Here is a 26,665-nt window from a genome sequence, read left to right on the forward strand (position 1 = left end):
ATTATTAGTATATAGAATATTTCTTTGTCCATGTTTAACCAGAAAGTGATTTTTTCATGTGATGGTTGAATGTGTCTTGTTATGTGTACATTTGCATTGTTGAATAACAACAATTATTATGATAATTAAAATGATAATAATAATTAAACTGTATTAAGGGTTTTATTTTTTGTTTTATTTATCTGTTAAGATTATTCTGTCATTTTTTATCGATTATTATTATTTGTTTCTGAACCAGTTGTATTTAATTTAATACATTTGGAACCTTTCCTTTGTCCTTGCTCAACCAGAAAGTGATTTAATTTTACTTTGTGTTTATATGACAAATAAAGATCCATAAATTCATGAATCTGTGAAGTTGAGGGTTAGCCTCAATGTTTATTATTACCTAAAAAAGAAAGACGGCGGTATGAAATAAATAATCTGGTGAAAGGGTAGATTAATTAATATCATCATAAATTATCATTTCAGGTAATATTTATTTCACTGTTAAAAAACAATTAAATGCTTTATAAGCATTAAATGTCGTTTATTATTTAAATATATTTATTTTCTCAGCAATTGCATAACAAAAAACACTGACTCTGATAATCAGAATAAGGCTGACTGTCAGATCCAATAATCGATCAACACATATTATACAGTATATTCTCTACATACATGTGACTGTATTTGAAATGTACTTTTACATGATACTTAAGTTGATAAATGTTTTGACAGAAAATTACTTTTAATACTGCAGTACATTTAATATCAGATACTTTAAGATTAAATGCTATTCGTACAGGTGACTTTCACTTTTAAGGCCTGTTCACCCTGCTAGCATCATCGCAGCAGGGTCAACAGACTGTGGGAGCCCCTTTCCCTGACACTGTACATTTAACACACTGTTAACTAAGGCTCGATCCATGGCATATTCTAAGCAATGACAGAATAAAATCCACTGGCCCCTTATTATTATTTCAAGGGATTCAAATGGTATCTATCAGGGGAAAAGGAAACACCCTGGTTTTCTCAGTGGCCTCGCTATTTCTGTCTCTTTCCAAGCAAACGCTTAAACATAAATTCTGTGTTACTGCTGAAACTGCCATGTTTTTAAGGTGGCGTTCACACATTCGTATACTGAAGTGTAAAACCTTTCACCTACAGTAGTGATGTTGTCTTCACTGTGGTACTATCAGGCTGACACCACTAGAGGGCCTCAGACACCTGTTGTGACATTTGAATGAATGCAATTGATGCTGCTTTCAATTTCCAGAACCTGTCTTTTTTTTTTTACATGTATGCTGTTATTTGTAGAATTTTGAGGCTTATTGTCCTTAACTTGGGTATTTCCAGTATTAATTATAAGTTAGATATTTGAACGGATGGTGAATGAAGGATAATATAACAAGCGTTTAAAATAAAACACATGACGAAATAATAACAGGTGATTTCAGACCATTTTGGTTTTGATGCCTTACAAAATTACTGTGTGTCGTCGTGTCACATTTCAGATTGAAAACATTTGTGTACTGAAACTGTTTTTTCTTGTTTCCACTTCTATTAATCGTCTAATGAGCAATAATACTTATGTGGTTACCGTTTGGCGGGATCTGATGAAACCTAGGATGTGAACCACTGGACTAAACTAGCTAATTGTATATTAAGTAGCTAACACTATGATGATAGTGATGTCATCACAGTCAGAGGGACCACACCAGCACATTTAACTGTTTAACATATTTGCATTTTTACTTGAGTTGTATTTTTCTGTGCAATACCTTGACTTGTAATGTCGTATTTTTAAATTTTCATGTTGGTGTCTTTACTTGAGTAGAAGTCCTGAATACTTCTTCTATCACTGCATCCACAGGAAGTACAGATGTGGCAATACTGCTGTCATATACGTACTATTTCAAAGAAGAACGTTAAAGCAGGAGAGGAAGCAGGAGAGGAAGCAACATCGTAACGCTTAACAGCAGCTTTTATTGAATCAAGACCATTTTTACACAACATTTTTAATCAGGAAATACTTCTTTGCAAACTACAACTTTGCATGAACATTGATTTTGAATTACATCTTTTCTTAAAAACATCTCTTATCTCTGAATTAGTTTATAAAACATGACATTTAAACACCTTAAACCGCACTCCTTTACAAAGTGCAGGTGATGTTAAACACATGAAGGTCCCCATTTCTTTCACAAACAATGTTCTCCACTTCGAAGACATTTTCTGTTGTTTTTTTTTTTTTGTTTTTTTTTTTTACAAGAAATCTCACAAATACATTGCTTTTCTTAGGACAAACGCATAAAATCACACTGGCACTATTTTACACTGTGGCAAATGTAACATTTCTACTACAGGTCTGCGATTTAACACTTAACAGGTTAAACATGGTAACCATAATCACTGAATTGGGATACAAAATATGAATTAAAGAAACAGTCCTTGCATCACAAATGATCACAAATCAATTTTTCAGCACCAGCCCAGACCACCATACAATAAAAATAGGCTCAGGTTGATTTAGACTTACTTTCCACTCTTAGAAAAGCATGTCTAAACTGATAAAAAGATATTTGCTCTGTGCTTTTAGGTCCCAAATCTCTGCAGTAAATGACAAGATCTGTGTTTACTCAGTTCAAATACTCTCTTTCTCATTTTGCCAAGAGAGGACAGTGTAGCTAGTGACATCATGACAGGCGACACTTTATATATATATATTTGATCATCATCTAACACAGACTCAGTGATAAGACTTAGTGAAATGTAGTTCAGTAACAAAACCTGTGTCACTTAGAGGACAAAGGAGGTTAAAATATAATTAATTAATACTGAAAATTTTAAAATAATCTATAAAAGTCGAAAAGAAATCTGTACAAACTTAATGCAAATCCCAAAAATAAAATGTAGCCGATGCATCAAAAGATTAAAATAAGTCCAGTGAATAAAGCAACACAAGACACAAATAAATAGCCAGTGTACACATCTAGGAGTCTTTTTTTTTTTCTGATACGCACTCCTTTTAAATGGTTTCTAACCTTCCCATACATAACAGAACAAAAATAAAAATAAAAAAGCATAAATATAAAAGCATCTTCTTTAAATTTCAGGTCAAAAAAAGCACATAAATAAATACAAAATTACTAAAACTGTTTTTATCGTTAGTATAAAAACTGATAATAAAAAAGGGGCATGTTCAGTCTTGAGACAGGGTTGTCACTCTCTGTTCATATATTTCTTTCCGCTAAACGGTTCTGTCCATTTCAAAAGTCTCTACTTAAACTGTTCTGGGATCAGATTCATCTGCGAATGGATACTCGTAGGCGGGCTGGAGATGCCCTCCGACCAATCGGACATGTTGGAATGCGGCGACGAGCTGGACCACTGGTCGGGGGAGCCGGGGGAGGGAGTTAGAAACGGGTGGTCGGGCACCTGTAGCTGGTGGTTGGGTGTGTTGTCCATGGGGCCAGAATAGCTGTGTTGGGAGGGAGGGGTGAGGAACTGGTTGCCGAGGATCTGCGTCTCCTGTGGCATTACGGTGTGGATTGGCACAGAGCGGCCTGAGCCGTTGTTTTGCTGCATGTCGGAGCCGTTCAGCTCCATGTTTGGGAAACTCTGGTTGAGGGTCTGCCCAGCCGTGGTGGAGTTTGAGTTCTGGTGCTGGAGCTGCCGCGAGTGAGCCTGCTGCATCATGTGCGCGGACGAGCCGAGGTGGCTGGTCTGCAGGTTCTGGTAGCCCATGATCTGAGACAGGGTGGCAGTGCTGACGCCATGCAGAGCACCCATCATGTTGTGGGAAATGGGTGGTGCCTGGTTGAAGCTTCCTTGCTGGCCTACGCCTGGGTGCATCCTGGTGAGCCAGTCTAACTGACCTCCTCTGCCTCCTACACCCTGACTGTTGGGGCTGGACACCGGCAGGTGGGAGAGACGGGGAGGGTTAGGGTCAAAAGACATGCTCATCTGGCCCATATGGTCTCCATTGCCTTGTAGATGATTTAGAGACATGGGTGGGGACTGCTGGAAGGGTGATGTCATGGGAGGAGAGGCCACATCAGACAGATAACCATGTGGCGACTCGAGGGAATCAACTGGAGAGAGGACAGCTGACGTGTCGAGCAAGTTGCCCTTACCATCCAGCGACTTCTTCTTATTCATCCTATTACCTTTGCCCCCATCCTTCCCTCCTTTTCCTCCCGCGCTAAGTTTGCGAACCTTCTTGACGGACAGGTTGGGCTTGAGGTTGCTAAGGTAGTCATTAGGGGAGGAGAGAGGAGGGGATAGGCTGGAGGTGCTCAGGGGACCGCTGTGGAGCCCGGGGCTCCTGACCACGTTGTACTCATCCAGAAGGCGGACGATGTCGTGGTGCATGCGCTCCTGGGCGATATCTCTGGGCAGCTGGTCGAGGTGGTCAGTGATCTCCCGGTTTGCAAAGTGCTCCAGAAGAATTTTGGCGGTCTCGAAGCTGCCTTCACGGGCTGCAAGGAAGAGCGGTGTCTCCTCCTGAAAAAAGAAAACAAAGAAAAGAACAGTTAATCCATTTGGTACACTACTATGAAAGGTGTAAATACCGCCATCACAGTCACATGATTTTCACAAACCTTGTTGTCTTGCATGTCCTTGTTGGCACCATTCTTCAGCAGCACCACAGCAGCCTCCACGTTGTTTACAGCCGCGGCCCAGTGAAGAGCAGATTTACCTACGGGGGGGGAAAGGAAGAGGGTTGTTTATGATAACAGCTCAACACAATGGAGGAACTTTCTTCATGGACCGTGGAGATGCTAGATAAAATGTTAGCTACCAGAATCATCGGTGGCGTTAGCGTCGGCGTGGCAGTTGATAAGCTCCTCCACCATGCCATCAACAGCCAATCGGGCTGCCAGGATCAGAGGTGTTGTTCCGTCGTGCATGCGGGCGTCAAGATCAGTGGCGCGGTTGCGGATTAAAATCTGCGAGGACAAAGACTTGTTTAGTTTGGTGCTTTAAAACTGCAGGATAAACTTTATCGGAAATCAAATTGTGGAGAGATATGAGAGTCCTGTGGAGGAATAACTCACCTGGAAAACTCCCTGTGCATCGGCGGCCACAGCAGCGTGAAGCGGAGTGCGGCCCATGTTGTCCTGCACGTTGGCGTCGGCGCTGGACTCCAGGAGGCGTTTGGCGGCATCAGATCGGGCGTACCGAGCAGCCAGGTGGAGCGCAGTCTCGCCCGTACGGTCAGTCTGGTTGTGGAGGTTGGCGCCCTGGTAAATGAAGTCAGAGATGATTTCTGCAGAGGGATCTTCTTCCTCTTCACTGTTGCCGGTCTCAAGTCCTCCGCCGCTGCAGGAAGCGATCATCAGGGGAGTGAAACCATCTGAAAGAAGAAGTGAGAGGATTATATTTCTCAGTCATGTGTCTGTCACTGCGCGGAAGATTACAAAATATTCTAAGGGGTTTTCATGATGACGTATAATAAATAATTCTGTACACACCAGGTCCTCTGACATTGACATCCATGCAGTCGTTCTCAATCTCTCCCTGAGGAGGCGTAGGAGCAATCGACGCAATGCGTAGGTCGGCTGCGTCCAGATGCTGCTGTGTCCACTTCCTGTGGTCGGTGTGATCACACAACTCCAACATGGACTGCTCCTCGAACTGCTAGAAACACCAATCATCGCAACGTCAGCATCAGTAGCACACAATCGAAACAGTTCAGGATAAAACGTCTGGGAAAATATTTAGACAATAGAAGACTCAAATCGTTTGTCTTACCCTGAAGCGCCTGCAGTCTGGATCTTCATCATCCCATTCATTCTGATTGTCATCCATAAGATTTATGTCAGAGTTTTTCATAGGCCTGAGAAAAGAGGATGCGGGTTAGTCTAGTTTCATGACATTAAACACAGAACACAAAAATGGTAAAGAACCCCGGCGCTTTCTCATTCCACTTTTGAAGTCTACTTACTTCAATCCTACAGAATCCTCTCCCAACGGCTCTCGGCGCTTCTTCTTGCTCGGCTCCGACACTTTGAACCCCTCAGGAAACCAGAGCTGGCCGTGCTCTCGTCGCCGCTTGCGAGACACCAGAACGCCAAGGCAGACGAAACCCAAAGCAGCCAGGCCCAGGAAGACAACGTACATGGGGTAGAGCTCTGAGCTTGCGGGAGTAGGTCTCACACCTGGAAAGATAGTATTTCAACGTTAAGTAATTTTTCAATAATATTGAATATGTAGTTTAAACAAGGGGCTTGATGTGAGATACGTACTGGTGACAGCTTCGATATAGGGAACATTGAGATTCCCACTGGAGGCCAGCGCTCCGAGGAATGCAGCTACATCTGTGGCACTCTGGAAGCATTCAGTTGACTGCTGGTAACACTGACGGTTGTCAATCTCCAGGTACACCACGGACCTACAAGCAAAAATAAGTGGAAATGTTAACATATTACACTTTCCTGTAACACAAATATGAATATTACTGATCTGTTTTTATCTGTGATTTCTCTGTGGTGCCTACCCTTTGACTTGCACAGGATCCAGCTCTCTGCGTTTCCGTGGGCTGACCATGGCCGTCACGCTTTCCTTCACTTGACCCAAAACATTAGCCGGCATCGTAGCCCACTCGGGCCAACCATCCGCGGAGCGCTTCAGCACGTTGTGTTTGACGAGGTCCTGTTCGTTGCCGTAGTACGGGAAAATCATCGGTTCCCCTTTGGCATCACGGCGGAACACCACATTGGTGTGGAGAACGCTGCTGAGGTCTCGAAGGAAGGCTGAGGAACGGTTTTTAAGCTGCTCTGGGGGGATGTGGACCACCAGGACCAAGTGCCCGTCTGCCAGCTTCTCTGGCATGTTGTTGGCGCAGTCCAGGCCGTCCCATTCACACTCTGCATTGTTGCAGCCCTGGTCACAGTGGCCGTCAGCATAGTGGTCTTTACAGTACTGGTCGTACAGCGGGCTGAAAGGAAGGAGGAGGCTGGGTTAGCAATCTGTAACTATATGACTACTACTACTGAAATGTTGTTTTCTTTTGTTTTGGACACTTACTTGCACTGTCCTTCCTGTCCCTGACAATCAAAGCCGTCATAGAGACACCCAGGACTGTTGCACTGGCCGTCACACTTCCCATCGTTGAAGTAGCGCCAGCACTGCAAGGCTGCAGAGCAGTTTTGCCAAGGGTCATCAAAATTAAGCGAGCAGTCTCCACCATCCCAGCCGCAGGCGTGGTTGTTGCACAGCGAGTCACAGATGTGGTTCCCCGCCCACTCGTCACACTGAGGAATCTCGCAGCTCACCTCCACTTCCGGAGGAGGGGTGATGTCTCGGCCGAAGCCTCCTACGAAGGAATAATCCAGGATGTGGCACAGCAGGCCGTTGAAATTGCTCGGGCAACTGCACTGGAAGAAAGGCACGTCTGGGGTGACCTGGCAGGTGCCGCCGTTGTAGCAGGGGTTGGAGATGCAGAGGCTGTCAGTGGGGGTCTGGCACTCAGGTCCAGTGAAGGTTGGTAGACAGAGGCAGCGGGGGCCCAGGTGGCCTGAGACACATGTGCCTCCGTTCCTGCAGTTTAGACTCCCACAGGAGCGAGCGTCATACTCGCAGGAGGAGCCAGTGAAGCCCTACAGAAACAGAAATTGACCGAGGTTACGACACTGTGCTTTGACAAGTAGAATTACCACTGAAGAGGCATCACTCAGCTGTACTCACAGGAGGACATTTACAGATGAAACCATGAGGCGTGTTACTGGCTACAGCACATGATCCTCCATTCCTGCAGGGTCGTCCTTTACAGCCGTCAAACACCTTGTCACAACGCTGACCTGGACAACAGAAGCAACATGTCAACATTTGCACACAGGCTTGCTACAGTGTTGTTATGTTCTTGTTGCTGCAGGATGATGATCAGTACCTGTGTATCCGGTGCGGCACTCGCAGCGGTAGCTGTTGGTGAGCTGAATGCAGTTGTAGGAGCCTCTCGGGTCACATGGGTCGGACAAACACTCGTTGACGTCACCTTCGCAGCGCTCGCCCACGTAGCCTGCCGGACACACACATTGATAGCCTCCGATGCGGTCCACGCACTTGCCGTTGTTGAAGCACTTGGGCTCGTTGGTCAGGGGGTCGGTGGAAGGTGTGCAGTCGTCCAAATTAATCTCACAGTGGACACCTACCGGAGACAGTAACATTAGGTTAGCGATATTCTAATTTTTGTGCTCATATTTGTTTTTTTTGCAAATGCATGAATACGATACGCTATGCAGGTGTATACCTTGTGTTCCTCGGGGACAGGAGCACTTGTACGTGTTGATGAGGTCGATGCAGGTGCCTCCATTCTGACAGGGCTGTGACTGACATTCATTGATCTCTTTGGAGCAGTTTACACCGTGGTAGCCGGGGACACACTGAGGAATCATTATAGGGATATTGTGTTATTTATTTATTGTTTATGACCAGATCTTGTACATCATATCTGTATATGTCCATGTGGTTTAATTCCAGTTTAAATCAACCTACCTCACAACTGTAGCCTCCCAGATAATCAGTACAAACGGCTCCATTCTGGCAGGGATTAGGTGAGCACTCGTCCACTTGTTCCTGGCAGTAACTCCCTGTGTAGCCGGCCTGGCAGCGGCAGTAATGTGTGTTTCCAGCATCCAGACACTGGCCTGAGTTCCTGCACAGGTGAGCAACCTCCACCCCTGAAATCATAGAGGAACGAGTTACAGAATACATCAGTCACAGGTTTGAAAAGAAAAACGCATTATCAACATGACGTAAAATAACTTTTGTCTGGCTGTCATACCTTGCTGCTTGGCTGCGACCTCACAGGAGACACTGGGGATGTCACAATAGAGACCAGTCCATCCAGTCTGGCACTGGCAGGTGTAAGAGGCTCCCTGCTGCCAGCAGGAACCTCCATTCTTACAAGGGGATGAATCACACCAGCGCACGAGATTCTAACAGGAAGACAAAAAAGAAACGCTTAAAAAACTAGAACGAATGGAAAAAGCATGAAACCAACACAGAGACAAAAGAGGACATCACCCTACCTGACAGTTGACTCCTGTGTAGCCGTGAGGACAGGTGCACTTGTATGTCCCGTAGCTGTCAAGACAAGAGCCCCCATTGAGGCAAGGTTTGGAGTCACACTCGTTGATATCATACTGGCAGTAGCTTCCAGTGAATCCAGGTAGACAGAGGCAGGTGAAAGCATTGATCCCATCGACACAGGTGCCACCATTAAAGCAAGAGCTGAGGATACACAAGAAAGGAGAATGTTAAAACATTATAAGATTTGCCTCAGTTTGATTGTTCAGTAAAGTTTAATGAGCACAGACAACATTTTGATTACGGTGATGAGCTACCTGTCCGTGCAGTCGTTGGTGTTGATCTCGCAGTTGATGCCACTGAAGCCAGGCGGGCAGGTGCAGGTGTAGCTGTTGACACAATCGGTGCAGTTGGCGCCGTTCCTGCAGGGGTTACTCTCACACTCGTTTATGTCCTGCTCGCATCTGCCGCCGCGAAACCCAGGCAGACAGGTGCACGTGAAGCTGTTGATGCTGTCGCGGCACAGACCACCATTACTGCAGGGATCTGAAGCACAAGAAAGAAAATTAAATCACAGATTTTAATAGGGATGTTTTGAATTGGAGATTAGAAATGGTGAAGGTCTCTTTCTTACTTGGTTTGCAGTCGTCAGTGTCTGTCTCACACTTCTGGCCAGTGTAACCTGGCTGGCACTTGCACTGGTAGCCACCCATGGTGTTATGGCAAATAGCACCATTGCGGCAAGGGCTCTTCACACATTCGTTGATGTCAACCTCACAAGTTTGACCTTGAGGGGAAGAGAAAGATTGAAGAAAAGTTAGTCACGTTGTCCTGAGGGTGGACAGATTATGGCCATATATGCATGAAGAGGTCAAACATAAATGAATGTATGGTTACCTTGCCATCCTTCGGGGCAGATGCAGGAGAAGCTCTGGTAGTCTTCAGCCTCCTTACATACGCCACCGTTTTTACAGGGTCTGGGGCTGCAGGGTGCCAGCAGGATCTCACAGTTGTCACCTGGTGACAGAGATGCAAAAACATCAGTCACTTCAGACTCATTTCGAAGAGTGACATAAATCCCAGTTTACATCCCACTTCCTTATCCATTTCCATGACGACTTAGCCAAACAGGAAGGCCCTTCCTGTTTCCTGCTATTGTGCGATCACAGACAGGAAACAGGAAGTGGGAATAGGGTTTGGAGCAGGCTCCAGCTCTAGCGTCATGTTAGCCACCATGGCATGTTATTCCAAAACATACACACACACACACACACACACACACACAGTGTTGCAGGCTGATCTTTCCACACAGAGATGCCAAAAACAGGCATCCCCACTCACCAAAACAACACGAGATAGGATGGGATACGGCTTCTGTGCGGAAAGTCTAGGATTATCTTTGCATTTTCAGACATACGGCTGAGTCAGCAGCAAACTACATTCCATCATCCCATGTGTATAAGCTACGTGTCATACCGGTGTAGGGCAGCAAACAGTTGCACTTGTATCCAGCCACATCGTCGATGCAGGAGCCCTGGTTGAGGCAGGGGTTGGAGGCACACTCGTTGATGTTAGTTTGGCAGTTAGGTCCTACAGTGGCGGGATTAAAGAGCACACTTAGGTTAGATAGCGGCTAACTAGGTGCACACTCACACTGAAAAGTGACAAGAAGGGGTTACAACTGACCAGTGAAGCCTGCTCTGCATGTGCAGTGGTACCCGCTGGTCATGTCCTTGCAGGTTCCACCGTTCATGCACGGGTTGGACTCACACTCGTTGTTGTTGATGTCACAGTTCGGGCCGCTCCAGCCAGAGTCGCAGGTACATTTGTAGCTACAATCAAAGGAAAGTCAAGGTCAGTGGTGTTTTATTCATGCCACTTTTTGCAGCCCATACAACTTAAAGACTGGATCTGTGCTGACCCATTGATGAGGTCCTGGCATCTGCCATGGATACAGGGGTTGCTGCCACACTCGTCCACTTGGGACAAACAGGTGGCGTCGTTGTAGCCCTCTGGACACAGACAGGTGAAGCTGTTGATGCCATCAACGCAGGTGCCCCCGTTGTGACAGGGGTTGATGGCACATTCATCAATGTTGATGTTACACATTGATCCTGGAAGGCAATGAGAAATGATTTTAGGACAGTGCAGCTTATATATTTTTTTTTACAGACATGAATTGATGAATAACAGCTTTGCTTGAAACTTTGCCCTCCTATGTGGTCTTCTTTGAACCTTTATAAGCTGCTTGCACAGTGCACTGTGTGGCTTTTGGACAATAGAGAGACTCCCTCAACATTCAACAGGCAGAAGCTGTAGCAGCTCCAATGTGTGCCTAGCCTGGCGGCCCCTAGAGGCCCCATCGCCTCCCCCGCATTGATTGAATGGGGCCCTGTTGAATAGGCAGAAGGAGGGTTTCAGCTGGATCTGAGAGGGGGAGGTGCTGCCAGGAGAAGGGGGGGGGGGGCTGTAGCAGCTCTGCCTATTCACACACATACACACCACCCCCCATCCAGGGAGAACTAACCTCACCCAGGGCTGTTTACAGGGACAGAAGGCCAGACCCTTTTCACACACTGCTGAGTAACAATTAAACCCCCCTCTGATCCCCCTCCTCCTCTGCTCCTCATCAATCAGGAGGGGAGGGCCCAACTGCCTGATCTTCAGTTACAATAGTCCTCTGTCCCTCTGTGTCTCAGTCCCGCCGTGCCCTCCACACTCACCCCGTCAGCACAAAAAGATGGAGGGGAGGAAGAGGAGGAGGGATGCACAGAAGCCTGCACACACACTTGTTCCTCCCTGCCCCCTTTCTAGTATAATCACACAGCCACTACCAGTCAGAACCGGCTCTGTTGGGCCACGAAAGAGAGGAAGGCGAGAGTGGTCCACTTGTTGGGCAAAGACTTTGTCACTTTGAGCACCTTACAGGTGAAGTAAATAAGGTGCAACGCATTAATCTGAGATATTTACCGGATTCGTCATGCAGTCACACTCTAATAAACACCAGCTATGTGATTAAAGGCCTTTTAAAGTATCACCTTACAGACTCTTTCCAGGCTCAACGTCACAGCCTTTTCAGATGGCTAACAAAGTTAGCGCTTTGTGTGTGTGTATGTATCAGGTTGGGGACTGTGTTCCTTTCTCTAAGCCCCCTCCCTCTCCCCCCAACATCCCACACAGGCAATCTGACACCATTGTTCTGCAGGAGTGGACCCGCCAGCCACCTGTCCTACCTGCCCCTCCCAAAGCTCAGGGGACCATCCCCCTGCACCTGTAAACTCCACCCAGCGCTCACCTGTGTAGCCGGGCTCGCATGCACACTCGTAGCCGTTGATTTTGTCGATGCACCTCCCGTAGTCGCAGGGTTTGCTCTTACAGTCGTCAAGGTTGACCTCGCAGTTGAAGCCTATAGATCGGACCACATGTTAGCAAAGAGGAAAGTCTCCACATTTGAATGAATCTGACAGAGCTGAATGTCGTTGAAATGTCTCACCTGCTGTGCCTTTGGGGCAGGCACAAATATAAGTGTTCTCCCTGTCCTGACAGGTGCCACCATTCTTGCAGGGTTGGCTGAGACACTCGTTGATGTTGGTTTCACACAGGCGGCCGGTGTAGCCGGGGCGGCAATAGCAGGTGAAGGAGGCCAGGCCATCCTTACAGGTGCCATAGTGGCAGGGGTCTGAGTAGCACTCGTTGACGTCGGTCTCACAGTGCTGCCCCGTGTAACCTTTACCAGAGAAAAGAGTAAGTACTTAATAAAAATAATCTGGGTTGGTTCAGCACTTTCAAGGTACAGAAACCAAAACTTATATTATCACATCTAAACTTTGAATTCCTTAATGCCCACAATAACCAATGGGCTAAATCAAATAAAACATTTCTAAAGTATAAAGTAAAAGTATAAGATAGTATAGTAGAGTATCTAAAGGAAATTTGCAATGAAATTTTGCACCAAAAAAAAACCAAACAGTGGTTTGGTTTTACCTTCAGCACATTCGCAGGTGTACTTGTTGGGGCCATCGGTACATTTGGCTCCATTCTTGCAGGGTGTGCTGGCACACTCGTCAATGTCCACCTGACACAGACTCCCCGAAAAACCTGCATTTGCATGAAAAAAACAAAGATTGAAACCTTTTATTTTCAGATTATTGTTTTAATGGTGCAATATGTATTTTTTTAAGTAACACATTTGCTTATGTAGTCCTTTATTCTTGAACTGTAGGACGCCTAGATGGACAATTTGCTGCTTTTATTCTCACCCCACAATAATTCAAACATTCTAATGTTTACAAATATACAGCTCTAATCCCTGTCACTTTGTTTGTTTATAAGCCTGTTAAATGTGTGAGAAATCCCCCCAAAATAATGTAGCTCGTTATAGTCTGAATATCATGGCTACACTGTGCATAATGCACAGAAAAGCTCATTTGCATCTGAAGTAGGTCTGCAGGACACTGAAGGTCCAAACAAACCATTCCTCAACACTTCCTCCACCTCCACCGCCCTCCTCCTCCTCCTCCTCGGCTCTTGCTGTGCAGTGAAATCTTTCTTTCGAATCGAAACACAATGGCCTCCAGCTTACCGGCCATAAACCAATCCCTGCCCCCAAATTTTGGCGCTAAGCTCTTACACAAACTCCCGCCGTGCCCGCCAAATATGCTAATGTTTCCACAACCTGATCTGCTCTGTCCAGTCCACCAGCAAACCCTTTGGTGACACTATTAGTACAAGTAAATAATTCACATTCAATCTGTGAGCCATATATGGCGTGTTATATTCATTGGCAGCTAGGTTAATGATCCACCCCTTTATAGCCTCTTCTCTGCTCTCACTGTCGAGGACCCTATTACTTTCGCTCCATTATCTCTATCCGCCTGACTAATATTTTCTCACCTTTTGGGCACTCGCAGTGGAAGGAGTTGATCTTGTCAACACACTTGCCATTGTTGAGACAAGGCTGGCTGGCACACTCATCCGTGTTCATGTGGCAGAACACACCCTCGTATCCTGAGAACGAAAGAGTTATTAGTCCGATTTATTTTCTCAGTGTTTAAACGACGCTCTTAAATCACAAGGAGTCCTTCCATTTACCTGGCATACAGATGCAGTGGAACCCTCCGATCTGGTCCAGGCAGGTGGCATCGTTGTGGCAAGGATTAGACATGCATTCATTGACGTCCATCTCGCAACGGGGGCCTTCATATCCTTGAAGACACTTGCACTGGAAGGAGCCTTTGGTGTTGAGGCAGCGGCCGCCGTGTTCACAAGGGTTGGCACCTACAACGATCAACATTGAAGATACAAGTTGTCATGCATGTCCGGTCATGTTCGTGCAGGCAAATTGTATATCACTGAATTTCTGAACTCGGCATACCGAGGGAGCACTCGTCAATGTCCAGGTTACAGGCTGACCCGGTGTAACCTGGAGGACATGTGCAGATTGCCTTGCCATTGACTGGGTTGGTATCACAGTTGGAACCCTTCTGACATGGGTTGCTGATGCAGGCGTCATCAAGGTGGCACAGCAAACCTGCGAGCACAGCGAGAACGATTCGTCATCAGACTTTATCATCACGTACGGCCCCTTTAATCGCTTCATTAAGAACATCATCCTAATGAAGTTCGTCTGGATCAGAGTCGTACCTGTGCGCCCATGAGAACACTCGCAGAAGAAAGACGCTACGCGGTCGTGGCAGGTGGCGCCGTGGTAACAAGCTGCACTGGCACAGTCGTCGATGTTCTCGCTGCAGTCGTCGCCCGTCCATCCGTTGACGCAGACGCAGTGGTAGCTGCCGTGAGTGTCATGGCATGTCCCTCCGTTCTGGCATGCGTTGGGCATCAACTCGCACTCATCCACGTTTTCCGTGCAGTATTGACCTGATAGGAGGGTCAGCACAGTGTGAGGGCAGGTTTATAACGTTGTACTTTATTGTACTGATTTCATTTTTAAGTTTGCAAAAAGGTCAGTGGTTTGTGCTCTGAACGAACACTCACCTGTGTAATGTGGTGGGCACTGGCAGTTGTAGGTGTTCACACCATCCACACACACACCGCCATTCTGGCAGCCGTGACCTGGGCAGTCATCGATGTTGTGCTCACAGTGCTGACCTGTGAAGCCTGATGAGCAGAAAGAGAACAAAAGGAGACACGATATGAAAAGCCGAGGAGTGGCAAAGACACGGAAAAAGACCTGGCAACATTTGCCTTTAGTTAATAATCACACCATCTCTTCCTCTCCTTATCACTGTGCACTTTTAAGCTCCAGATAAGGTCTCCACATCCTCGTGGCAGATTGTTTTAATGCCATATGACAGTGCAATTTGTCTCCTCCTCAAACATCAAAGGCTTGAGTGGGTGTTTTACAGCCACGATAGTCCGATTAACTATCAACCCGCGGCTCTGCAGGTGCCCGTGCAGCTCCGCTATCTTGCCGCATTCCAGCACGGACACCCACGAGAGACACACAGCGTGGGTTAAACTTTAACACACAGCCCCACAATATCCCTCATTCATCTGCATATCTAAACAACTTGCTCTTTGCTCAATCAGACAATAACACAGCCGACAAGCAGAAAGCTTACATATGACCAAATATTGAACCGTTTAAGAGGGATAGAGATGTGCTCGTAAAATGTGGTTTGGAGGAGGAAAAGTTTTTACACAGCTCTGACAGCAGTGACCACAATTGCACAAGATTAACCAAAGTTTTTTACAACTCTGCAACCGATTTGGGTGCCAACACAATAAAGATGGCAAACAGACCAGCTCACATTTGTGTGTGTGTGAGACCTCATGAATAGGGTGTGCGTATCTATACATTGAGGTGTATTGAGAGGCCTCGCTGGTGATTATCAGAAGGAAACGTCTGTGTGACTGCATCCTGCCAGTGAAGGCTGGCAGAGCGAGATGGGAGGGGAGGGGGCTCACCACTCAATCAGACTTTACTACAACAACAGACTGGTTTTTAGGTCAACTGATGTAACAGGAATAACAACAAGTGTGTAATGTGCTACCCATACCCAACTTCATGTCTACAGAAAAACTGCTTACTTATGCGCTGATGCATAATTTGTGTTACCTGGCAGGCAGCTGCAATCATAGGTGGTGTCCCCCTTCTGGACGCATGTGCCTCCGTTGTGGCACGGCGAGGGGCTGCATGGCATGTAGGGGGTCTCGCAGTGTTGGCCGGTGTACTCCTGAGGACAGCGACAGTGGTACGAGCCCACCTCGTTCACACACACGCCGCCGTTCAGGCAGGGAGAGGGAGACTGGGCGCACTCGTTGACGTCTTGCTTGCAGGTTTGACCGTGGAAGGCGGGCGGGCAGGTGCAGATGTAGGTGGAATCGAAGGCAGAGCACTGGCCGCCGTTTGCGCATGGGTTGGAAGCGCATGGGTTGGCGAGCTGGCATGATTTACCTTTGAAACAAAAGGACAGGGGGGTTATTAAAGGTGCAATATGTAAGAAGTGTTCACCTATTGTATTCATATTCAAAAAATAGGGGGCAGCGTATCACACGAGTAAACTGCTGCCAACTGAAGCTGCCATTAGCTAGTTAGCTCAGTTCGCCGTGCAGCTAGCGGTCCTTATTTGTAGCTCGGAGCATAAAGGAAGTGTTGCTGTTTACACCGTTAGCACAGGACGGAACAGGGCTAGTTGGTAAGCATGAACCTAACACCTCGTAACACAATACATAATGTGAAAAATGTGAAAAAAAAGATAACGGATAACTTTTTTTCTACATACCTGACCACCCAGGCGGGCACCGGCAACGGTAGGCAGTGAGGGTAACGAGATCACATGTTCCTCCGTTGCGACATGGGGAGCTCATGCAGGCATGGTTGGTGGGGGTCAGGCATAGGCGGTCGGTGAAACCCAGGCGGCACACGCAGTGGAACTCAAACGTGTTGCCATGGGAGATGGCTCGGCATTCGCCACCATTCCGGCAGGGTGAAGGGTTGCAGGGGTTTGGATACTGGCAGCGATTGCCTACGTAGTCACTTGGACACCTGGGAGAAGACAGAAGTAGAGATGATTAGAAAACAAGGGACTTTTTGGGTTAAAATCATGGGAACAATTATCCAAACAAAAGGGGACTGAGAGGAGGGGGGAGAGGAAGGGGGGAGTGAAAGTTTTCCCGCCCAGGAAAAGTCCCACTGGAGCGCGACGGGGACGGCGTGTTGTTCTAGTGTGTCTCTCTGGATTAGACTCCCTCAGAACCTTGAAAACACATTCTGCTGGGACAACAGACGCCACAAAATAGTCTAGCCGTAACAGCCCCGTTCCCATCTACCTTTCACCCCTGCGCTGTCCACACTCATCCTGAATGACCGTAGAGATCAAGGGGACTGTGCCGGCTCTGGATGTCTAGGCCCTAAGCCCCCGGGTGCTTCCCTCCCTATCCGGACTAAGGGTGGATGCTGCTACAGTCACATAGCTGAACTGGCTGATTATGAGGACACAGAAATCAAAAGGGGGGCAAAAAGCTTGACAAAGGTGACGACCCTTTTGCAGCGTTTTTTTTCTCACCGAGTACGACTAGTATTGATGCAGCCTTTATGTAACAGTCCTGTCTGTCACATGTGGATGCATTTAAAGTCAGCAAAAAAAAAGTGTGTTTATGTTTGAATTGGGGCTTGTGTGAGAGTGTGTGTAGTCGCACAACCGAGCGTGTGAGTGTCTATGTGTAAGGGACGGCATCTGTTGGCCTCCAAGTATCTCCACAGGGAGCAGGTGCGCATGTTAATGAGGGCAGCTGTTGGACAGGACTCCTCCTCCTCCCCCTCCTCCTCCTCCCCCCTTATCCCTCCTCCCTCCCTCCCCTCTGTCCCCTTGTCAGATGGGGGTACTGACAAGCCAACCTCTCCTCCGGGGACATAAAGAACCCATGTGAAGTCAGCTGTTGCAACTTCTGTCTCCTCAACCTCTCCCGTGAACCACCGCACTCATTCTTAATTCTCCTCTTCCTTACCTGTTCCTCTTTTTACGACCGTTCCTTCCCTCTCCCTGTCTGTGCCTTTCGACTCTCCGCTTTTTTCTCTCCTGTGTTGACTTTTTACAAGTCCCTGCAGTTTGCTTTTTACAGCGTTTCCCCTTATGTCACACGGGACTGCTGAGAACTCCCCTGTTGACTTAGTTAGGTGAGACCAATCAGAGCTTTTTAACAGTCTCGTGTGCCCAACAGGGAGCCCAGACAGCTCCAATTGGCAGAAGATAGTAAAACAATTTGAGGAGGCTTTGAAGTTCGCCCGCTTCCCATTTCACACACTCAGTGATCGCTGTTTCAGGGTTAAAAAATCCTCACTCATCCTCCACAGCTTCATGAAACAGATGTCATTATTGATGTGTGTGTGCGCTCGTGTGTGTGTGTGTCATCCCACGCTAACTAACTGTAATAGATCCTCTTTGTCCTGAAGTCAGCCCCGCTAGGAGATAAAGATCCACCCACATGCTGAAAGGCTACGGAGCACACACCACGGCAACAGGTCTCTCCCAGCGAAGCAATGTCCCCTCAGGCCGGAGCAGATGCTTCCCCGACCTCTGACCCCAAACACTTTTGTGACTGTGGGGACGGCCTCTTTGCCTTCTCTCCCCTCTCTCCTCTCTCCCCTGCTGGGCCTGATCTACCATCTGCCACTCTGGGGGTGACTTTATCCTCCGACACAAAACCAGCCCCACAGTGCGCTGGAAATGCCACCGCTGTGGAAAATGTTATGTAAATGGCCGAGGGCGGCGTACAGTAATTACGCGTGCGAGTATGACTTCTATACTCTTGTTCCTTCTTTCATGTTGCTTGTGAAAGTATTACATGACTGTCTCTCTTCTCAATCTCCTCAACACTCACTCACCCACCCCCCCCCCCCACCCGCCCGCCCGCCCGGTTTCTCCTTAAGTGGCCATTTGTTCCTGCCCCTTCCTCCTCATTTATTTTGTCTAGTAAGCTGATGTTCCCCAATCATTAGCCGAGGTCTGACCCCTGCGGTCCACATCTGTCGGAAAGACCACGAACAGAACAGAACAGAACAGAACAGGGCCGAACTGAGAATCTTTGAGTAGGGAATGAGAAATGTGAAATGCACTGGGTGTGGAAAGATCTTGAGTCAGACCATAATGACTGATCTGAACTTTACAGGGATCGTGGGTTTGATACTGCAGGAGCAGATCAACAGCGAGTTCATTCTTAGTAGGAGTTCCTGAAACTGTACTTTTCCAACAGCATAAAGTAGCAAAGGAATTTGTTGGATCTTGCAAAACCAAACAGCGTCCACAAGTGTCATGGAGAGGGCTCATAAAGAGAACATTTTGATAGCGATTAAGCTATTTCCTGTCTCGCTCTCTAAAAGGAGTGGAGATTTATGGGGGTCAGTCGCAGTGATGAGGACTGAGCACCTGCTTGACTAACGACCACGAGATCACTTTCACGCTTAAAATACACAAACGCACAGTTTCGGCACTTCAAACACCTTAGCGGTGGGGAACTTCATAGCCAAGCCGAGGCAAAAACACCTGCCTGCCACTCCGCTTCTTCCGATGGTTATCAGTGACAACACATCTGCTAAAGTACATGTAGCCTGGAGTCAATTACACAGGTAACCATGAATCAGGTTGACACATAACATCTCCTCTTCCCATTCTTTTCGAGATTAAAAAAACATGCACATGTTTCTGTGGTGCAACACTGACCTGCCGGAGGAGTCGGTGTTTGTACATTTGACAGCCTTGTGCTGATGCCTGTGAACTTTCGGCACCCACTAGAGCTAAATAGCCTCTTATCTCTGTGCTCTGACAGTGTGCTTTGATCACCCCGCTCTGAGGATCTCCAGACTCACAGTACCCTGATCAGATCCAGTCCCGGTCCCCCCTGTCGATACTATATTTTCTCCACAGTATCTTCTTGAGGCTGCTCTAAAAGTTCTTAAGAATGAAACTCAACATATAGTTTAGACACCGTGGCCCATCAGCCTCTTTCAGTATCAGAGGGGCTCTGGCATGTAGGGAATGGGCCCAACCAGGGGAGTGGCAGCCTTAGCTGCCTGAGCTTAAAGCCCAATAAAAGCCCAACCGCAGCAGGAACACTTGACCCAGTCATGCACTTGTATACTCCTGATTCGCTTAAGCCCACATGGAGCTGAGCTTTAACAGAGACCTGCTCGGTAATCCTATAGGAGGACAAATGAAGTGCGGCATTCCTTGAGGGAGAGTGGAACATCTTTTTAGCAGTGCCGGGCTCACTCCAGACAGCCTTTATGTGCGAGACATTTTATCAGCAATATGCAATACCAGACAGCTCCGTGCAAGGTCGGAGAGGTCCGATCACACCAAGCACTGCAGACTTTCACTCAATTTTCTGTCACAAGTCTATTTCTGTCAGACCTTCTCGCAGTATTCGAGACATGTCGCGAGACGGTTGAGATGTTTTCTGAGTTTATTATTAACAGTCACCTCAGACCAAAACAGTGTCTATTTCAGCAAAGCAGTCAGTCAGTCATGCAACGGGGGAGTTTAGGTCAACAACCTTTCAACTTCACTATGCCCTCATTACTGTCTCACAAGTGGAAACTAAATTTGACTCACACAAGTCTGTGCCCTTACACGTTTTTGAGCAGCGTACCGCTCCATGGGAAACAGGAAGCCCCAGACCTTCAGATAACCTCTTACTTCACAGAACTATGACCGAGTGCTTCCCCATAATGGTGGCTTGCTGTTGTTTCCGTGTGTCTAGTTGCCCACCACAAACTGTACAAGTACACTTTTATGTCTAGCCAAACTTCTGAGTTCCCCGAAACTAAAGTATGTGACCAAGTCTGTGAAAATTTCTATTCCCCAATCCAAGTTTGAAGGATTGAAAAAATTATTTCTCTTTTAAAAACAATCAACCACACAGCTAGCTTAAAGCGGTAAATATATATTAAGTCAAAGTTAGCTAATGGAAAAAAAATGGATATGATATTTGTGGCTAAATCTAAACTCTGCCTGTTTTTTTTTTTTTTTTTCAGTTTTGATGAGCACGCATCTTGCTGGTTTGGTTTGTCACCTCACATAAATGGATTGTTGTTCTAAAATACAGCTAAGAACAAAGCCAAACAATCAACCGCACAGCTGCTTAAAGGTGATAAAGCCAAGTCATGTTAAAGCTAACCGCTAAGAAAACGAATGACATTTCTGGCTAAAGCTAAATTAACTGCCTATATGTTTTGTGTGATCTAAATACACCAGATATATCAATAATAAATCAAAATATATCAGTTCTAATTTAAAAACATTGTGGTGATTATCTCACACTTACAGTAGTAGCTAAATCATTTAGCTAGTTTAGCTTAGTAAGTTCAAACTGACTACTGAGATATTATACCGCTTATTTGGTTTTGCTACCCCACATGAGTGTTAGCTCAATTTAGTCTAGCTATATAGTCTAGATTTGCCATAAAGCTAGCAACTGAGATAGCATCTGATTTTTCTGGCTGAAATTAATTTACACTGCATGGTCATGTCAAAATAAATCAGTTCTGATGATCAAACAATTTGCTAATTTGGATTGTTACCACACATAATTAAGAAATTAGCAAACAAAACCGATCTAACTATCTACTCTAGCCTAGTTTAGCAGATTAAGATAGCAGTAGGTAGCCATCAGAGCAAATGATGAGTGGAATTCACATTTTTGCACAGCTAAGTTATTTTCAAATCACATATTTGAAGTATTACTTTGTCAATGAATGTTGTGTGTTGATTTCAACAAATGAAGATAAAAAGCTAGACCATGTTTTGATAGTCTATTTTTTCCCTAATTTTCCCCTCACATGTCCTGATGTTGTCCAAAGGCAGAGTTGAGGTTATATGAGCTTAACAAGCCTTAAATTAAAATTTTCTAGACAGCCGGAAAATGTCTTAACTTCCCTTTGTAGGCTACTGTGAGCTCCCAGGAACAAAAACTGAGCCCAATCAATGTCAAAGAGATAAATATACATCAAGAAAACAAACAGGACACAAGCCAGTTCCTGTTTTTAGACATGATCTGTATTGAAAAGATTTAAATTAAAGGTGACTAATTTTAGAACCAGGAAGGACAGAAAAACATCCTTTCAGCAGGAAAAGGGAAATGTAGAACCAATTTTGTCTCAACACAGGCTTAATCCCGCTAAACCTGTCCATAAGACATCTGATTACCACAGTTTACACCAAGCCTAACCTTGTTCTCTATGCCAGCATGTGATTTCACTCTCTGTTCTCCCACTCGTGGGAACGGCGCTGGAAGAGGATTTAAATCTGCCTTACCACTCAAATATCTGTGTCACCATATGCTCACAGCGAAAACCACAACATGACTCACTGGTAACAATGCGAGCTGAATACGTGGGTTCAAAGTATTTTAACCTTTTGGCACTAAATATGACTGTGTATGTTAACCTCAATCACCCAGTTACCAATCTGAATGTTGGGCATTGCTTTTTTAGTCTGGTTTGCTCGGTGCCAGCACATTTCCCCAAGTGGACTTTCCAGCTATGTCACCACACATTTCCAATCTGTACTTTCCAGTTAATGGGGCACAAAATTCAAATAGTGATGAATATGAATTTTTTTAAAAAGACCCATCATGGGAAGTCTCTTCCCCGTATAGACGCTACACTCTGACCCCCAGCGAACCCGTGACTGATGGCTGCCCGGCTTGGCAGGGATGAATGATTAATGGGAGGAAAACCAAGGAGGAAGAGCGGGCGCGGGTGGGTGAAGTGATGCTCTTATCCTGTCTGTTTTTAATTGGAGCGAGCAGAGATGGAGACCACAATAACAGCTTTGTGGAGGCGGAGGGTGGAGAGAGAGTTTTCTGTGCGCGAGTGTGTGCACACGTGCGGGGGTCTGTGTGAAGGTCTGTGTGTGTGTGTGTGTGTGTGTGTGTGTGTGTGTGTGTGTGGAGTGTGTGGAGTGTGCAGATTAGATATTGGTGGCCCTGGGCGAGCAGCATGGCCTCCTCAATGGCTCCCCCTTGTCCCTTCAGAGCAGAGAAGCGCCTGCCATGACCACATGCCCTGGGGGTAAAGCCAGGCCACCCATGAGCTTCTTTACGGTTGGACTGAAATGATGCCACAACTGGAAACCACAAAAAACTTCGAAGTCCCTCAAGTCCAATGACTGGCATCTTCCTTTCACCTCGCCTTTTAACAAGAGCATTCGAGGTGATTCAGCAGGCTCACAGGTAAGGATAAAGGGAAGGTGTTTCGCACCCACGAGCGATTCAAATCAATCCACGGCCCGAACAAATGGCCCGCAACCTGCCCCTCTGTCCGTTCCCACTTGTTTGCCTTCGAATTTCTGCACTTTATTCCAATTAATCTCACTCTCTTGACATCCAATCCAATTACATTTCACAGCCATCTGGCTTTCTAATGGAGATCATAAGCGGGCGAGGTGGGGGTAGGTAGAGGGGAGGAGTGCATCCATTCACAAAGCAGGAGACAAGCCTCTTGTAGGGAGGAGGAGGGGGGAGAGGGGGTTGTGGCAGGGGTTTGGTGTGTGTTGTGGTGTTTGGGGTGGCTGTGGCATGATGGGAAGCCCCACTCAGATTAGTCACACAGCATTATTCTGACTGCAGGACAATGGGTGACGGGCGGCGGGCGAGCCCCAGCTGTCGCCCATGAAAGGACAGAAAAACAAGATTTAGGACTGGACGCGTCCTCTCACTTTGCTGTTGAAGGGGTCTTGCATTCATTAACAGGCCGACTGATGAGGAGGGGGGTGGGCTTTTGTCCAGCTACCCTTCTCCTCACCTCTCTGGAACTGCGCTCTCCTTTTTTCCCCCCCCCTTCTCCTTCTTATTTCTTCACTTCTTAAACTCTTTTCTTTTTTAGGGAATGTGTGCAGCCTCGCGGAGCAATGCGGCTCCTGCAGGGGTATACAGGGGCACAACCAGCGCAGAGGGTAACTCAAGGGCCCCCGGTTGCCGGGCACAGGGGCCGCTCAAAGGCTGGAATGAAAGGGGGGAATACGCGGTGGCTTTCTTTTCCGAGCAGAAAAAAAAAGGAAAGAAAAGCACTTTCAAGTACCGAAATTACACTACGCTGCACATGTAAGGCCGCTTGAATTCCGAAACTGAGGAACAAATGAAACGCTCCGGATAGCAGGGAAGTGTTGGTGGTCTGCACCGTGGAAACATCTGGCGCTTCACGTCGTTACTTACTTGCATTCTCCATTTCCATTGGAGGTGGCTTCACACCATCCTCCGTTCAGGCATGATTCAGTGGGCAGGGAGCATTTTAGACCTGTTGAGCAAATGAAAAATATTAGAAACACATTGATTTATTTTTGCAAACAACAACAAAGGTGGAAGTCCAGACTGTTAAACAAGACGTGGGGATTAAGAGGGATTAAGCAAGAGTTTGGAAATACTGGAGGGAAGTTATCCATCAGGGCGATTTTGTGATACATCTTAAAATTCATCTTTAAATTCTCATACGCATGCTGAACTTTAATTGATTTGTTACACACTTGTCCGCAGGGGACATTGGGGAGCCCCGTTGTGGACACCGGTGAGGCCAGAGCGCGTGGTGCGTGGCTTTTTTTTTTTTTTTTTAAAGGAGGGGTGGGGGGAGGAGGAGGGGGGAGCGCACGCTTTTGCGGGGGAAAGCGCAGCAGCTGCGGGGCTCAGATGCGGGACAAAAGAAATCAGAGTCCAGCACGAGCCATAAAACACTCTCCTCGGGCATTGTTTACCGGCAGACGGGAATAACAGCACCTCCTCCACCCCCCCACATACACACACCCTCCACCCGGCACTCACAACACTCTCCCACACATGCAGACAAAAGGTGCCCCCCCCTCTCGCGTACCCCCACCCCTTTGCCCCAACACACGCACCAGCATCCATTATCTCCCCCCGTTATTTAAAACCGGTTCTCAGAACAGTTTAAAAAAGTTGATCGAGGCCTGCATCCAAAGACCTTTTTTACAAACCGAGAACAACCAATTAAAAGCAACATGAGCAGTGAAACCCACGAGTGTTGGTGCATTTAAGTTTTTGCTGCATTAGAAGTATCAAAGGTCCGTCACACTGGCAGGCTTGTTGCCGGTCTGTGGACACCAAATGAACAGTTAACGTGCGTAAAATAACTTTCACAAGCTGCGCGCTGCAGCCGAGCCAGAGCGCACCGCAGCGCAGCGCAGCGCCTGGCTGCTGCACTGGTACTGAATCCATTCCCACGACCGAGAAGAGCTCTTAAAATAACCCAGTAAAAAAAAAAAATAAAGTTTCCATGAGATTTACAAGAACCCTCCAGTCTCTAATCATCAGCTGCACACACACACACACACACACATCTCTGAGTACACATAAACACAGATATTGATCATGCACTGACTTCTCCTAAACTTTTCCTCGCCAGCCTCTGCAGAGGAACACACTCTCTCATCAGTTTACCTTGTGAGATGACGATCGCAGGAATCAGAAACGTTAGTTTCACAAAGAAACGATACATTCCTCCTCTTCAACTTCACAAATGTCGTTGACTCCCACGTAGGGTTGGCATAGATCCGCAGTTTGGGAGGTTTTACTCCAGATGTTGGCTTGAAAAAAATAAATAAATATCCCAAATAAATAAATAACAGCGGTAAATCCAGCACGGAGAGAGACACGGAGGGGTGGCGAAAGTCTTCAGGAGGACTCAGTTCATAGATGTTAACCTGGTGCTTTCCGCGTTCTCAATGAAATCTGCAGGCAACTCTACAAGTTCCTCCCACTCCTCCACCCGGCCTCCCCCCCCCCCCCCCCTCTCTCCTCTCCCCCCCTGTCCTCCTCCTCCTCTTCGGGCCAGATAAAAGCTGCGTCTCTCTCTCTCTCTCTCTCTCTGTCTATCTCTCTCTTCACAGGCTGCAGGAGAAACAAATACTCTTCACTGTCACATAGTAGAATTATTATTATTAACATTAGAGAGAGAGAGGTGGAAAATAACTAAGTGCATGTACTCAAGAATCAAACATTTTTAGATGCAGTTTTTTACTCAATTATCACATTTGTCTGTCAGCTCGAGACTGTACATCTGGTCAGCTTGCAAAATAAATTAAATTAAGTGTGTTAAACACTTGAAACTAGCTCCATCGTGACAGAATACAGCAGAAAAGTGCCAATTGTGCTTTTTTTCATCATAAAAATCCAATTATGAAACAATGACATTGTGGTATAACAAGGGCACATGTTCCTGTATGGAGTACTTTTACTTTTAGTAGAATGTGCTGATGTTACACATGTGCTTTTACTTAAAGAGTCAAAGAGTTCACCCAAAGTGAAAATTCCGCTCCCATTGAAAAGTCAGGTGAAGTTTCCACTAAACATTTCTGGAGCTTCACGTCGAAACAGCAGCGTGGCACTCTCCTAAATAACTGATAACTGATGTAGATGGGGACTTGTTTTAAAACAATGGAATAAAGGGCTCCATACAGCTTGCCTGAGTCCCTGGAAGCCCTAAGATCCCAAACTGATTTGAAAAGACAATATTTACATTCTCAAAGCTCTCGGTGCCTGCTAACACTTCGAGCTTTGCAGCTGCAGTGAAGATTTCAGCTTTAAAAAAGGGTGTGAATAACATCCTTTCAAATCAATTTAGAATATTTGTTTTTTCAGAGATTTGGATTACGCCAGGCAAGCTGGATGGAGCCATTGT

At 46.5% G+C, this 26,665-nt stretch overlaps 1 protein-coding gene across 2 annotated transcripts; it reads right to left on the minus strand.

Annotated features, from left to right (window-relative positions):
• Positions 1–1,948: 1,948 nt before the first annotated feature.
• Positions 1,949–25,720, minus strand: notch1a (notch receptor 1a). Of its 2 annotated transcripts, none has more exons than XM_030436052.1 (34): positions 25,426–25,720; positions 24,190–24,271; positions 16,761–17,023; positions 16,094–16,432; positions 15,010–15,132; positions 14,659–14,892; positions 14,390–14,545; positions 14,107–14,292; positions 13,909–14,022; positions 13,000–13,113; positions 12,509–12,742; positions 12,311–12,421; positions 10,937–11,129; positions 10,702–10,847; positions 10,492–10,605; positions 9,913–10,032; positions 9,650–9,802; positions 9,333–9,561; positions 9,018–9,219; positions 8,771–8,924; positions 8,482–8,666; positions 8,237–8,369; positions 7,877–8,134; positions 7,675–7,787; positions 7,015–7,586; positions 6,485–6,925; positions 6,234–6,379; positions 5,933–6,146; positions 5,740–5,824; positions 5,460–5,622; positions 5,043–5,341; positions 4,787–4,934; positions 4,587–4,684; positions 1,949–4,488 (listed from the first exon to the last, which is right to left on the minus strand). In XM_030436052.1, exons 1-34 carry the CDS (start codon positions 25,481–25,483, stop codon positions 3,262–3,264), a joined length of 7,407 nt encoding a protein of 2,468 aa, XP_030291912.1. In that variant the 5' UTR covers positions 25,484–25,720; the 3' UTR covers positions 1,949–3,261. The 2 variants fall into 2 exon arrangements, with proteins under 2 accessions (XP_030291912.1, XP_030291911.1); XM_030436051.1 differs by having other exon boundaries at positions 5,460–5,625.
• Positions 25,721–26,665: the final 945 nt, after the last annotated feature.

Source organism: Sparus aurata, chromosome 12 (genome assembly GCF_900880675.1).
Source record: "Sparus aurata chromosome 12, fSpaAur1.1, whole genome shotgun sequence".
Classification (NCBI taxonomy): domain Eukaryota; kingdom Metazoa; phylum Chordata; class Actinopteri; order Spariformes; family Sparidae; genus Sparus; species Sparus aurata.